The sequence below is a fragment of the Asparagus officinalis genome, chromosome 8 (genome assembly GCF_001876935.1).
Source record: "Asparagus officinalis chromosome 8, Aspof.V1, whole genome shotgun sequence".
NCBI classification, from domain to species: Eukaryota; Viridiplantae; Streptophyta; class Magnoliopsida; order Asparagales; family Asparagaceae; genus Asparagus; species Asparagus officinalis.
This window is the reverse complement of record NC_033801.1, coordinates 11,665,542-11,681,178: the sequence shown is the minus strand read 5'-3', so window position 1 is coordinate 11,681,178 and position 15,637 is coordinate 11,665,542. Positions and strand designations below refer to the sequence as shown.

Genomic DNA, 15,637 nt, shown 5'->3' with positions numbered 1-15,637 from the left:
AAAACTATTTAATTGGAGGAACCCTCTCATATTTAGCATACTATAGATTAACCATTACTTAAAGTTTAGGAAACTCCTCTCAACTATGAGACTGTTCCACAAAATCCCTATATTTCACACTTTTCTCACGCAAAACTACCCCCCCCCCCCCCCGCGGTTATTTATATATAAAACAACTAAAATACCTTTTTTAAAATTAACCATTTTAGTTACAAAGAAACCCCTAATCGATAGAAAAGATCTTGATTAATTTACAATATTCCCCTCCCCCTTTCTACTGTCTTTCTCCTATCCTAAAAAAATTAGAGTAATTTTTTTTATGATTAAGGTGTATTTTCATCTTTTTCAGTCATCTACTTGTCATATAACATACTAGACCTAACATTGTTAGCTTTCAGGGCACATAAGAGAAAAGTTCATGGGTTTTTTTAAATTTTTTAAACTTGAGGGGGTTATCTACAATATTCTCAAAGCTGAGGAGGGTTATATTAGAGGTGGTGTTGGGTTTATGGGAGGGTTATTTATAATTTATGCTCAAACTGTCTGTAGGGGGAGGATCACAAATTAAAATAGTTAAGAGGGGTTTTCTACAATTGATCCAAACTTTTATATAGAGAGACTCCATGGATGATGTTTTCCCCTTTAACTTCTATATTTAAAGAGATAATTATGAGATTTTTTTAATATAGACAGTTATAATCCGATAAAGTTTACAAAATATTTGGTTATTAGAATATTTTAATTATGAATAGTTTTAGTTTGATGAAGATTCCTAAGTGAATATATTCGGCAAAACGTCCAGATTGGTATATTTTGTAGACACTTGGTGACATGTTGGTATTTTTTTTTATTTTGTCAGATTGATATATTTTGTAGACTCCGGCGTCATTTAGGCCTTAAATTTGGCCGGAGTTACTGTTCTGACCAGTGCTTATGAGATTTTTTGCATAAAATCCCTCATCAAAAACCCATCCTGCTCCTACCCCCCCCCCTCTCCCTCCTCCCCCTCCCTCATCCTCCTCATCCTCTTCAACCTCCCCCTCTCCCTCCTCCTCCTCATCCTCTTCCTCCTCCTCATCCTCTTTGCATATTCAAGACCGCAATGCCAGCACAAGGACAAGGCCCTTTTTGCCATCATCAACAAAAGGCATGCTAACATATCCAAAATATGTTTTTAATACTAGTAAAGTGCACGTGCGTTGCACATGGGTATACTTGTTCAGTATTAAAATTTGTAAATGTGAACCATAAAATGATGAAGTGAATCGATGATTTAGATATATTCATGTAATTAAACTGGTTTAGATTTTACCAATATTCATGAAACCCACATAAAGAACGTAATAAGAGATTTATGTGCTAGGATTCTTAGATAATTAGATTAGCTAATAGCTGGAAGACCTTAACTTATAGGGTAAGGAGACAAAAAAAGAACCAATTCATATCATGTTTCAAATTTAATTACCTTATCAAAGTCTATATTAATTATCAGCATTTAAATCTGAAACAAAACATACAGACATAGAGGGACAAATTTACTAAATAGCAGATACCCGACGTGGATTAATAGAGTGAAAAAATTATAACCCTATGTATGAACTAGCAGATACCCGACGTGGATTAATAGAGTGAAAAAATTATAACCCTATGTATGAACAAACTTATTATGTAAACACAATAGCAATATTAAAAGATGATCTAATATTAGAGATGGGAGACGCATCTTTGCTCAATTTACATTAAGGTTCAAGCTATTTAAGGAAATGCTAATTAATAAGAGCTTTCGCAAATAATTTTCTTAAACTTAAAACTAAAATTGACATATTTGAATGACGGAGATATATCATGCGAAAGGACTTGTCACTTGTTAAAGTTTCATGATAATTGCAAGAGAGACTGATTATGTCATTCATATGCATTTTATCAATCTCTAGTTCACAAGTTAGCATTAAATCATTGCGATAGCATTTCCATAGAAATCTCTTCCATCTTTAGTGTCATCCCAAGCACTTCGTTTCTTAGAAATAGAAGTCAAATGGTTGGAAGGAGAGGAAGAGAGAAATAAATAAAAAAAATTGTAACATACAAAATGAGTAATTAATTAGAAGGTAAAAAAGCCAAAGCTTTAGAAGATATCACTTTAGTAATTAGGGCTTATTTATAATAAAAATATAACATTTATTTTGGATGCATGTAAATATGCTGGTTGTAGTATTTATTTAATGTTTTTTTTTTCTGAAATCATGGTAAGAAAGTTTATTTTGTACTTTTAAAAGTTTATTTTGTACTTTTCATTGTAACATCAAAATGATAATACAATTTGCCTAATGCATTCCTAATCGTGCCCCTATTTCATGATATTAACATCATAGATTTTCTTTGATACAATGTGTTTTCAAATTATACCGTGAAATACGTTTAAGGGGTTGAATTTTAAAAATATTTAATCTAATGAGATTTTAAAATACATTTGTTCATTTTAGTCTTTTTATAATAAATTTTAAAATTTGAGTGATCCCAAATTGATTATACCAATTTAAATTGTACCAAATTGTCTCATTTCTACAATAATCAAGTTTCAAAACATACGTTTAGGGGGTTGAATTTTAAAAATATTTAATCTAATGAGATTTTAAAATACATTTGTTTATTTTAGTCTTTTTATAATACATTTTAAAATTTGAGTGATCCCAAATTGATTGTACCAATTTAAATTGCACCAATTTAAATTGCACCAATTTAAATTGTACCAAATTGTCTCATTTCTACAATAATCAAGTTTCAAAACATATTTTTAAAATTCTAATTGAATTATAGAGGAACATACCATGCTAACACGTGCTTGAGCAAATTTGTTCCTCGAAAGAAGTTGACATCATGTGCTTTGTTAAATTTTCTATTCTAATCCAAGTGGAGTTCTAGTTGACCTTTTCTTTTGTAATTGTATGGTTTGACTTAGTAGGTATTATGGTGAGTGGAAGAAAATGTATGAGCTAATTTACACTCAAGAGATGAAAGAGAAGTTACATAAAAATAAAAAAGGGTTGTTTGTTAGTTAATCTGGTTCATAATTTATGCATTGATTCAAATTGAATTTTAAAAGTCTAGACTCTACATCTTGTTATTATAATTATTTGATTAACTTTGTCTTATACTATTTTGTGACTGGTTGGGAAGAAATTCATAGTCTTGAGTTGAAATTTTTGACGAATTATCAGTCGGTGCTCAAAAGACCCAAAACAATATAGAATAAAGTGCATCATTCTCTAATTTTACATTATGTAGTTTCTACAAAACTCTGGTCCTCCCATGGTTTAAACTTTGATGTCCCTCCAATAGAGTTGTTTCAACTTCTTAGAGAGAAGAGTTGCAAGCCCCCGACATGCAACTAAGATAGACCAAAAAGTGAACATTGACATTCTAAAATTCTAAATATAGACATAACCATTTGTATGCAGTATTAGATTATAAACTATTGATAATGATTTTATTCTTGACCAAATATTCTTAGGGAGAGTAGGAGGTGCATTTAATAAAGAGTTATGGATAATTATTTAAAGATTAATTATAACCAATGGTATAATTGCGAATTATCAAAATTTAAAAGGGTAAAATAGGAAATTAAAAGTTTTGACATGGGTATTCTCTTTTATAAGTAGTATAGATATAGATATAGATATAGATATAGATTAGCAAGGAGGTCATCAAACTTATAATAAAAGTGAAGTTCCTTCAATTTTTGGCCCAACTTGAACAAAGCATTAACTACAATTACATTTTCTGAAGCAATGTTGGACCTAAATGCAATAAAGAGAAATAACTCTTGCATATTAACTCATTTGTGAGAGAGGCATCAGAATGATGACTGTCTCATGACAATATTCATTGGAATTTTAGAGTCAGACCTAGTATTAAATGGGGAATTCGACATAGATGCATTCAGATCCACACCAATGGCCATGACGCGAATCTTTGCCTAAAAACTGGAACCAGAACCAACAGGGCCAGCAAAAGCACACACCATGAAATGGACTATAGAGTCCAAGCGATTCAAAAACCACCACATGAATCTAGCGTATATGGATTGCTGAGGCAACAAATGAACAACAAAAATTACTCCAAAATAAAGCCACAATGAAGTAGTAAGTTCACTGTGAAGAAAGAGGTGCTCCAGGGATCCCTCATTATAATTAGTACAACAAATATAGAAAATCTGAGAAATTGAGAATTTTTCCTAAAATTTTCTACACTTAATCCGAAACCCATGTGTCAAATACAGACTAAGATATTGTTATACCAAACTAAACTTGCACCTTTCTTTTACTAATTAAGTGTAGGCGTTTTCAATAGGATGAGGAGGAGGAGGGAGAGGTGGAGGTTGAAGAGGAGGAAGAGGAAGAGGATGATGAGGAGGAGGGAGAGGGGGAGGTTGAAGAGGATGAGGAGGAATACAAGGTCGTACGTCCCCTCGACGATCTTGCTGATGAGATCGTACTGCTGCAACCACGTCGGACGATTGCTGCCGCCGCCGGAGCTCCTACCGTCACCCATGGCAACTGCGATCTTTTTCCCTCTTCTCGATTTCCCCCCCTTTCTTTTTCCCTATTTCACTTTCCTCGGCCGTGCGCTTGAAAGGTAAGCGGAGATGAGTGGCCTTTTACCATATACCCCTCGAAACTATATTATTGGTGACATGTTTTTGATGAGGGAGTTTTATGCAAAAAATTCCATCTGCACTGGCCGGAACAGTAACTCCGGCCAAATTTAATGGCTATATGCCTCCGGAGTCTACAAAATATACCAATCAGTCAAAATTAAAAAAATATACCAACATGTCACCAAGTGTCTACAAAATATACCAATCTGACCATTTTGCCGAATATATTCCTATATTCAATATATGATTATGATATTTTTTTTGGTAAAATGTGGATAGTTATGATGTGGTAGGCATTAGAAAATATTTAATTAGTAAAACTATTGATAGTTTTTATGAATAGTTTTAGTTTGATGAGGATTTTTTAGGTATATATAAGATTAGGTAACCACCTACTATATTCTGATAGGACAGAGGAATATATGTGTACTTATAATATGACACATATTAATTTTTTATGCGTTTATGACATGACATAATTTTTGTGTATTTAAAAGTTTCACCGCTTTCTCCTATAAATAAAGGAGGGGCTGAGTGTCTAAAACAAACTTCACGATCAAAATTCACTCTAAATTCTTAACCATGAGGTATTTTTGGTGACGAGGTTAGATTACAATCAATAAATTAGAAATATCATAACCGATAACTCTTCCTAATTCAATTTCGATGATGTATTAGGGGGTGTTTGGTTGCATTGTTTTTGAGAAATGTTTTCTCAAAAGTACTGACGCATGGCATTTATGTAATTAAGAGTTTTCTATACATTTCTATAAACAGTGTTTGGCTCCAAAAAAATTTACAGAAATGTTTTCTGTAAAGTGCCCAAAAGTACCAAATTTTATGAAATTTGATTTCCTTCTAAAATAGGAGGAAATCTCTTGGAAATCTGACGTATTCATTATTTAAATAATAAAACTCATTAACTCTTTTCTACAAAGTTCTCATTTTTCTATAAAGTTGGTGGTGTTTGGTTACATTTCTATAAATTATAGGAAATGTTGCTATTTTCCCAAAAGTTATTTCTCATTTTCTTGTTTTGAACCAAACAAGCACAATACAAAAAATAAGAAAATTTGTACTTTTTAACTTCTCAAAACTTTTCCTATAATTTTTTAAGAAATACAAGGAAATCAAATTTGGGATGGAAAACATTTTCTATAATTTATAGAAATGTAACCAAACACCCCCTTATACTAAGTCGCGTATCCAAAACAAACTTTATAATCACAATTCTAAGAAGACAAATTCTAAGTTCTCAAGCATGAGAGATATTTTTAGGGACAAGATATCATCAATGATTTAATGGAACCTTCACTTTGGGTGACTCCTTGCCTAAGCAAAGGACAGCTGGCGACCAAGCTCAAGATATTTTTCCCACTGGCTCTCTATACAAAACACCACTTTCCAAGTTTACCCTCGTCCCATTACCGGATTCGGACAAGGTTTTTCCGTAATAATGGCGATTTTTTAGTCGTAACTGTTACCCCTACGTAATTCTTATTAGGATCCGAGTCAGATCAAACGGCGGGTCCGCTGGTTTCCTCAGAGGTCGCCGTCGAACCCTCTCGAATCTCTAAAACGTCCGTTCGTCCTTTTTTATATTTGGTCTCGATTCGATTTCTGGAGATCGAAAAAAGAAAAAAAAAAGAGAGAAACGAGAACTGAAGGCGATCTCTTAATCCCTCCGCGTCGGCAATTCTGAGGAATTGAAATATTAGAGCGAAGTTCGTCTTTCGTTCTAATTCGTTTGGTGCAGTTATTATCCCGTGATTTTTCGTTTTTTAGTGGATTTTTTTTTGTTCCTGTTGGTGTTATAGGTAATTAGTTGGTTAATTTAGTCGTTAGATTGGCTATTTTTTCTGAGAGTTTGAATTTTTTTAGCAATTATGTAGGCTTTTAGCAAGTTTAGGTAATCAATCGTAATTTAGTAGGTACACTAAATATTCAGCCAAAGATTGATTTTTCCGTGAGTTTTTAGCTTTACTGTACTATATTAGATAGTATTCAGTTTATTGGCTAGGAAATGCGGATGGTTTGGTGTTAAATCTATTTGTTTGGGTGTTTGCATATAGCTGTGATGTGAATGCCGTTTATCTCTCTTTGAATGAGATGGACATTAGATCGATTGGCCATCCCTATATACTCATATCATGATTTAGTTAGATTGTTCTTCCTTGTTTGTGGCACATTTGAAATCTCCGTGCCTGTTTCGTATTCTCAATTTTGCAACTTGATATCCATGTTTGCTGTTTTATCCTTATTAGCTGCTGGCTTGTTTTGTAGCTCACTGCTGAATCTTGCCTCTGTCTGTGTTGGTTGAACTCTGGATGACATTCTTCTATGTTGATATTCCTATTTTTGTCAGTATGTACAGCAAATGATCTGTTTGCGACTTTGCCCCATGGACTGTTTTGTTTGCGTCCCTTTACTATGTTGTGACCCTCCTAGTTTGCCCTTGTCAATATTTGGTTTTTAGGCTTTAGATTTGCTGCCCAGGCCTTTTAAGTCCCGTATTCTTCGTAAGATAGCTAAGCAAGCACAAAAATAATGGGAACTGGGATTAGACAGAGAAGATTGTAGGAAGTGGATTAGGGATTATGCACAAGCCACTTAGTAGAACGTTAAGGTGTTTTTTTTTTCTTTTGCAGTTCGATCTCTTTTGCATTTCATGTTTGAATAAGCTATTATAAGGGTGAAGTTGAAGCCTTTATTGAGGCTTAGTTTGGTTTTGCATTTCATGTTTGAATAAGCTATTATAAGGGTGAAGTTGAAGCCTTTATTGAGGCTTAGTTTGGAACCCCTCAAGTCGATGTTAGGTATATAAATGATGGTTCAAAACAGTGTTCTCTCAATCCTTGATGGAGTGTGCCATCAATTTATGATGGGTTGAGCTTTGACTACGGTTTGGCTGAGGTGTAACCATAGTTGTAGAAGTTATGGACAGGAATACTAATACTATTAGTTTTGTTCTAGGTACATCCAGCTTTTACTAACCATCCTATACTTTTATTCTTGAAAATATTTGTCAAGCTTCACGGGTATTTTATTACCTGTTGTATAAATGCACATTATCAAGCATCATGGGTATTTTATTTCCTGTTTTTTATCCCTCAAGTTACCGTAGTATTATATCTTTTATAAAAATATTGAAAGACTTTTGCTGAATTTTCTCGGTGCTGAAAGGTTATTTGAGGTTTTTCACTGAGATCATCCTGGTCACTATTTATTTTTTAGAGTTTGTAACCATAAAGTATTGCTTTTCCGTGTGTACACACACACAGTTCTATTGGGGATGGTAGTACGAGAACAAATATTTTTGTTGGACTTTAACAGAATATTTGAATGCCACACACATTTTTGAGCTTTGCATACTTTTGCCTGATTGTATGACACTTTCAGAACTTTCCACTCATGTTATACATGTTTCTAGCAATTGAGATTTGAGAGGAAGGAGATGAAAAATGACCTACAGATGCAAGTGGAAGAGTTCCTTCAAAGCTTTATTTATCATTCCACCCTATCTACAGTATTCAGAGAATGCTTGCACCTTGTATTTGTATCTTTCTTATGTCTATCAGTCTATGCATATGTCCCTAGAAAGAGGAGATTTTTCTGCACTCATATTGAAACTCCTAAGGAAGTGCAATGTATGCTTCTCCATCTGATCTGTTTCTGTATGAGTCTCAACTCGGTGATATCCAGCTTAATGAGTGCTTGAATAATTACCTCCTTTGTCTCCCTACAGCAGCATAGCTGAAAGTTTTATGCAGGTTTATATGGCACAAACTGCTGGTAATTTTGCTCTTGGTCATTGGATTACCATCAACTAGGAGATTTAGGGAGACAACATGCCCCTTATCTACAGTGATTAAGGTAGTAGAAAGAAAATGGAGCCCGGTAATGTTCTGAGGTAACTTTTTTTGAAAGTATATGTTTTAGCCAAGATTCATGGGTGTGAGAGAGCTTTAACGAAGATGAAGAGCGGGTGTTCTTGCAGAGGTAGGCTTGCCCATTTGTTCTAAATTTAACGGAGTTGTCGGAACGATATACTTCTCATAATCTTCCTACCTTTTCCCCTCTTCCCCTTGTATTTTTGTCTTTCGCATTTGATGCTGTGGTGTATTTGCTTTTACCAGAATCTTTGGAGATTCGGGTGCTGGTGTTTCTTTTGTTCGATATTGTTTTTGGGCTGCTTCGAGCAATCAGTGATTATCTGTTAGCAAGTTACTCTTCTCAAGTGGTGATAAAGATTTGTAGAGCGGAGCTTGATTTTCATATCCCATGGCATCCGTGTAACTACTCTTGTTCTGATGATTACATCTGATGGGAATTGGGATAATGCTGATTGTGGAGCTGCTCAACGTTGATTGAATTTTATGCTTGCTGATGTGAATTGGTCTACAGCAGTATAAAAGATTTCAAGAATATCTTGATGTTGCCTGCTTTGATCGGCTGATTATATGCTGTTCTTGGACTAGGGCTAGTTGGCTAATATCTTTATGTCTGCAGGTTGTCCTTTAGTTGCCTCGAATAGTTACCTTGTGGGGTCAACTTGAGATATAAAATGGGGGCTCTATCCAATCAATCCGAGTCACGTGATGTTCAAGGGTCGACAGAGCTGGTTGAATTAATTGATAAAGACTGCAATATCCCAACTTCACCTACATCTTGCAAGTCCTCTGATGAAGATTGCATGTCGACGGAAGAAATGAGAAACAATCTAGATGCTGCTGCTTGTGAGACATTGGAAAGGGGACATATGGAGTATGGGTATGTTCATTTCCCCCTTCTCATTTGGTGAAAGTTGGCATCTTTTGTTCCCAAGTTACTCGTACTGAGGCGTTTTAGCTTGTCGTATCAAAATAAATGATTAGCTGGCATCTTTTGTTCCCAAGTTACTCGTACTGAGGCTTTTTAGCTTGTCATATCAAACTAAATGATAGAGGTTGTATCAGGTTGTCCAATGATTATTAGGTGACAGTGGTTTTCATTAGTAGGGGTGGCTTAACCACACCAGCTACTTTAACCTGATTCTATGGGGCTGGGCTGCAACATTAAATTCCATACTAGGTTCTCTAGGAACGAAGCTTCTTGTATTGAACCGCTATAAATCATGATCTTCACAGGTGTTCACATTATCGACGAAGATGCCGCATTCGAACTCCTTGCTGCAATGAGATATTTGATTGCCGACATTGTCACAATGAGGCAAAGGTCAGTTAGTTTACCTTTTATCTTTCAATTTCTAACAGTTACATTTACTGGGTTGAAGGAATTTAGTAACTAACTATTTTATTTGTTATCTAGAATTTTTAGCTACATAAATCGACAGTCTTCATGCTAATATTTTAATTCTTTTGTGTATTGAAAACTGTTCTATCGTTAACACTTAGATTAACCGTGCGAAAAAGTATTAGGTTTTGCTAGCTGTACGCTTTATCTGATCATGTAGGAGATCAAAGTTTTGAATATTATCTTTCTTTCTCTTCATTTTTATTAAACATCAACCATCGAGAGGATTCTTTCTATTTCATTTTGCAGTTGTGTTTCTAAAATCCATGCTCACTGTATCTCAACATGTATTTATTCCCTTTTTTATAGAAGAGGTCTTATAAGTTATATGAACTATTTATGAAATATCTTCAATCATTTTTGAAAATCTTAATAGTAATCTATCTCTCTGGTTATATTATTCAAATATCTAAGTTTGCTGCCATGGTTGATCAAAGTATCTTAAGTTTTGTTCATACACATAAGTTTTCCTTCAGTGTAAGAGACTTTACATTAGTAAGCTTGTGGATAGCAATTAATAAGCTGGCCAAGAATAATACTATCCTAGATTGTGGCTTAACAGATATCTCCATGATGTATGTTTGATTTACTTCTTTATTTGAAAATTAATTGTATCATCATCATTATTAGGTAATTGTGTGCATCTTCTAATAGAGTAACATGGATCTTCTTCTTTGGACAGAATTCTATTGATGTTGATAGGATGCATAGACATGAACTTCCACGTCATGAAGTGCGACAGGTTGGTTACTTTTTCCCTTGAAAAGAAAAGACGACGAAAAGAATTTGTATTTCATAATTTTAACTTTTTCCCCATCTTGATCTGTCCTTGTAATTGTTACTATTCACTTATTCAGGTTATATGCTCATTGTGTGGAACTGAACAAGAGGTGAGTGTTGAGCATAAACTGATCATCTTAGCATTTCCTAGAGCATGCTGCAGTATCTTGCTCAAACCATGGCTTTTTATTTTTATTTATTATTTTTTTGAGTTCATTGTATGTTAACATTTGTCTAAGACTAAGTTCCATTTACTTGATTTTATGAGACCTTCATTTTGACACTCATGACCTTTAAATAATATATAATTTTACAACATATGCAAATTAACTTGCTCAGTGTGAGTTTACATTTATTTTGGATGGTAAATTCCAATTTGCTGATGCAGAATCATGCTTCTGTTTGCTTTTAGTACCTGAGAGCATGATTATACTTTTTGGTAATTCTTGAGGGCTTTTCTAATATGCTTGCTGATAATTGACATTCCTGATTTGTTTGGCCTATCAGAGTAATTAACTAATTATGATAGCCACTTGCCTATGATCTCCGTTATATTCTGTTTTCTTCGTTTGCTTTGTTAACTTTAATGGGCATAGTTTCCTTACTTTATTCTCTCCGAATGGCTTGTATGACAGGTTCGGCAAGTGTGCATCAAATGTGGTGTTTGTATGGGAAAGTACTTCTGCAATACTTGCAAATTATTTGACGATGATGTCAGTGAGCAAATTACATTTTACAGGTGTCTGAGCCCTCTATTATTATAATTTGTTCCTCTTGTGTCTAACTTAGTTTTCTTGCTGATTTTCAGACCTCAAAGCAGCAATATCACTGTGATGGCTGTGGAATCTGCAGGTGTGATAATTATTACCTATTTTCCCTGTATTTTTTATGCTAGTAGTCTCTTTCTTGGAGGACATTTGGATCCCCTTGTTAGTCAGTCATAACATTCAATTTTTTTCCTCTTCTTTTCCACAGAATTGGAGGGCGAGAAAATTTCTTCCACTGTTATACTTGTGGTAATGTCCTATTTTAAACAGTTGTTTCTTTTTCTAAGAATACCAAAATTTTCAATTTAATTGTAGCTTTTAGATTGTAAATCTGCAAACTGATTGTACATCTTCAGTTTGCAGCCTGTTGAAATTTGTTTTTCCTGATACTTAAATTTCATTGGCCTAGTCTTTTTTTTTACTCTTAACATAAACTAAATTCTTGCCAAATGGTACGTGATTTCGTCCACATTATTGGCTGTGCTTGCTATGCAGCGGTCACTGCAGCTTCTTCCGTGAACCCTGTGCCAATTAGGTTGGTTTCAAGATACACAGCCATGATGTTGGTATCAAGACCTGCCTGTTGGTCTCCTATGAATTTTTGCCAAGGCCTTCACTTGCTTTTTCTTTACTATGGTTGGAAATTGGAACCAACATTGGCATTGACCATATTCTCTCACATAATCAGTATAATTATTTATATAATTCTATTTTGATGCCATTATTTATATAATTCTATTTTGGTGCTTTTTTAACTTGGATGATGTCACATGTCCTAGTACCAAGGTTTGACTAGTCGAGAACTTGAGCACGTTATAGTCAATTTTTCAATGCTCTATTTCTTTCTTATATCTACCTAGATTGATTAAGAATCCTTTTTCCCATCCGTTTCACAATTCCATCTACATAGGCTTAGGTTTTTTTATTCTTTTCCTTGCACACACTGGTGGTTTTCCTTCCTAAGACTTCTTTATGCTTTGGATTGGCATGCTTGCAGATCATATCTTACTCTCTGTTATACTTTCCAATGTTGTTATCATCCTTTGATGTCTTTTTCGTGGTTTTGCATCACCTTAATATAACAATGTCGCATTGTGCATACTCATCGTGATGTTTTTAGAAATCGGTTAAGGTACTGATGTCAGATTTCACTTGTGGGTATCATAATGATGGTTTTGGGTGTTACTTTTTTTTCTTTCGGAATTAAAATTGAACCATAAAAAAAATAAAACTAAAAATAGGAATGCTATCAAGTTAAACGCATTGTATGTGTAAACTTGTAAGTTACACCCCCTATTTCCACCAACACTATGTGGTGATGGAAAGTGGAGCCCCCTTATTTTTCTTCAGGTTTGTGGCGAAGATATTAGTGTGGTCGCTCCTGTGTATTTCATTACCAAAAGATAAGCTTCAATTACGGATTCTAGAAAAGCACGAACTGCTGATGAGCAGGGGTCATCACTGACAAGATATCAGTAACATGCCTGATATACTGACCTGTACAAGACTTCGCTCCAAAAGACTTACAGTCACAGAAGACACAACTCAAAAGAGAAACCAAAACTTCAATTATGGCTCTTCATTGCTTTGACTGCACAAATTCAGAATGAACGCATACAGAATGGCAGGAATCCCTGTTCTTTACATTTTTCTGCAATCTTTTTCACATCACTGAGTTTTTGTGAATTGTAGGTTTAATTTTAGCTATGTGAACAATTCTTTCTCACTGTTTTGTGTCGGTTCCCTAGAAAACTGATAAAGTGATGCTACCTTCAGCCAAATACTTAAAACCATGATAATGTATTATATTTTAATTAGCACATGACCCATTTATTAGCGAGAAGTCTATGCTTCACTAGCAATTCTCATTGTTTGAAGGTGGTTATCTCTCTAGTTTCATTATCATCTCATCTTCAGTGTTTTTAGTATTTCATTTATTTGTTCATTTCAGACATCTTTACTGATCATTTTCCCTTCTGTTCTATAATTTTAGGTTGTTGCTATTCAATTCTTTTGAAAAATAGCCATCCATGTGTGGAGAGAGCAATGCATCACGATTGTCCTGTGTGCTTTGAGGTGAGATTTTGCTCTTATGTGGAGAACTCCTTCAAGCGAAAGAGGAAAGTGTATTACCTTACCAATTTTGATTTTGTTCATTACTAATGCAGTTATTTTTTTCTTGCAGTATCTGTTCGAATCAACGGAAGGTATAGCGGTACTTCCTTGTGGCCACACCATTCACATGAGTTGTTTGAATGAAATGCAAGACCATCTGCAGTAAGTTTCCCCCCTCTTAGCTTAAATTTTTTTTTTTGTTGGGACAGCCGATTGGCTTCTTGTCTTTTCGATATACATTCTAATCTTAAAAATACCCCAGGTATGCTTGTCCCCTTTGTTCTAAGTCGGTTTATGACATGTCAAAAGTATGGGAGACGCTGGACACTGAAATAGCAGCTACACCGATGCCGGAACTTTATCATAATAAATTGGTTAGTGTTCCTCTATTAGCCAAGAATATCTATTGATCTGATGCGAGTACTGTCTTTTAGATTCTGATAATATATAATTGACATACTTAGGCACCTCTTGTTATCTCATTGTCTGTCATTACTCAAACCCATTTTCTCTTAGCATGATTTCTATCCCTAGGAAACTTGAGGAACATATAATTTAAATTTTTTTACACTGCAACCGCCATTGCTTTTTCTTACCCATGATTAACTGATTGGCAAAGGCAGAGGGCGAAGAGTCAAGCTATATTGACCCCTATAGAACGGTTTTAACGTATCATGTCTTCACACTGCAATAACTCGTCATTATCAGTCGATCTATATGCATCACATTTTCTCTGAATATTCTTTTCCAATGAATCATACAGGTTCAGATCCTATGTAACGACTGTGGAGCTATGTCGAAAGTCCGATATCATGTGGTTGCTCAGAAGTGTCTCAACTGCAAGTCATATAACACCCGCCTGATGTAATCCGGAGTGCTGAAGGTCGGGACACATTATTTCTCGATGTTCAATTACTGGGCGGTCATTTTCCTGGGCATTTGGAATGATCGATTGCTGGTTTCGAAAAGGCGAGGCAGTGAGCTGTCCAGTAATCTGAGGGCGGGGATGCTTTTCAGAAAGGCGAGGCTCTGGCTATTTGGAGATCACATCTTCTATGTGTAGATAAACCAGCAGACTTTGTTTTTTGTGCTTCAGATACTCTTTTGATTACCACTCTATATATAGAACTCAAATGTCGGGTAATAATGTTTAAATCGTAAAGTCATCAAAATTGCTATTCGATCTTCAAAGTCTCGTAAGTTGTCTTGTCTCAATATTTAGTCCGACTGCATAATTGAAATTGTCATTACGTTCGCTAGTTTTATAAAAAAAAGTCAAATTTAATTTATTTCACGGACTAATTTCAAAATATTGAAGGTATAATAAGAGAATAATTCAGAAAAGAAATCTAACTTAAAATGACGGTCAAATTTTCGAAACCAATCCTGATTTGAGATTTATTTTTAAAAGACCTATTTGAGATTTATTTAGCATCCCTAATCCTTAAAATTAAGGATTAAACTTCACCAGATTTAGTTCAATACATAGTAAGTGGTAATCTCAAAGAAAGATAGTCGTTGAAAAATTTACTAAGCTGGGATTCGAACCCTACACTTTTATTATAAACTTTAAGGGATTTAGAATCTCATGAAGTTTAGTAGCAAACTATGATTAATTAATGACTAAACTTTATGAGATACTAAATCCCATAAAGTTTTTATAACTTATTTAGCATTTTCGACCTAGTTTCAGCAAGCTGGTTGAAACTCGATCGAAAATACTAAATAAATAATAAATAAATCTATTTTTAAAAATAAAGTTTCAAAAGAATTGGCTCTGAAAAATTTGTCTAATACGACAGAACCCGATTCGGCCAGCTTCGTCCAATCCATGAAACGGGCTTGAAGGCCGAAGCAAACTCATACTCTGACACAAACGAAAACTCAACTACTCGCTCAAGCCTACGCGACCGAATCCAACTCAGCTTCCCTCACACCGCCTCACGTGCGCATCGCGTCGTCTCTCACCGGCAAACAAAACTTATCCCCAAATCGCCTCCAGCTCCCGATCATCAAACCTAGGGTT

At 34.7% G+C, this 15,637-nt stretch overlaps 1 protein-coding gene across 2 annotated transcripts; it reads left to right on the top strand.

Moving 5' to 3' along the window:
• On the top strand, positions 6,206 to 14,806 carry LOC109822045 (E3 ubiquitin-protein ligase MIEL1-like). Of its 2 annotated transcripts, none has more exons than XM_020388206.1 (12): positions 6,206 to 6,381; positions 9,167 to 9,427; positions 9,784 to 9,871; positions 10,632 to 10,691; positions 10,807 to 10,839; positions 11,365 to 11,442; positions 11,538 to 11,581; positions 11,705 to 11,745; positions 13,490 to 13,572; positions 13,682 to 13,773; positions 13,874 to 13,985; positions 14,375 to 14,806. In XM_020388206.1, the coding sequence occupies exons 2-12, from the start codon at positions 9,222 to 9,224 to the stop codon at positions 14,477 to 14,479; spliced, it is 942 nt and encodes a 313-aa protein (XP_020243795.1). In that variant the 5' UTR covers positions 6,206 to 6,381; positions 9,167 to 9,221; the 3' UTR covers positions 14,480 to 14,806. The 2 variants fall into 2 exon arrangements, with proteins under 2 accessions (XP_020243795.1, XP_020243793.1); XM_020388204.1 differs by lacking the exon at positions 6,206 to 6,381 and adding an exon at positions 7,398 to 8,656 and having other exon boundaries at positions 8,794 to 9,427.

What these genes read in the sequence shown, in the direction of transcription:
- LOC109822045 (XM_020388206.1), top strand. Translation starts at nt 9,222, where the DNA reads ATGGGGGCTCTATCCAATCAATCCGAGTCACGTGATGTTCAAGGGTCG. An exon ending in CTTCCACTGTTATACTTGTG is followed by an intron (nt 11,746 to 13,489) that starts GTAATGTCCTAT and finishes CTATAATTTTAG; the next exon opens with GTTGTTGCTATTCAATTCTT. An exon ending in ATTGTCCTGTGTGCTTTGAG is followed by an intron (nt 13,573 to 13,681) that starts GTGAGATTTTGC and finishes TTTTTCTTGCAG; the next exon opens with TATCTGTTCGAATCAACGGA.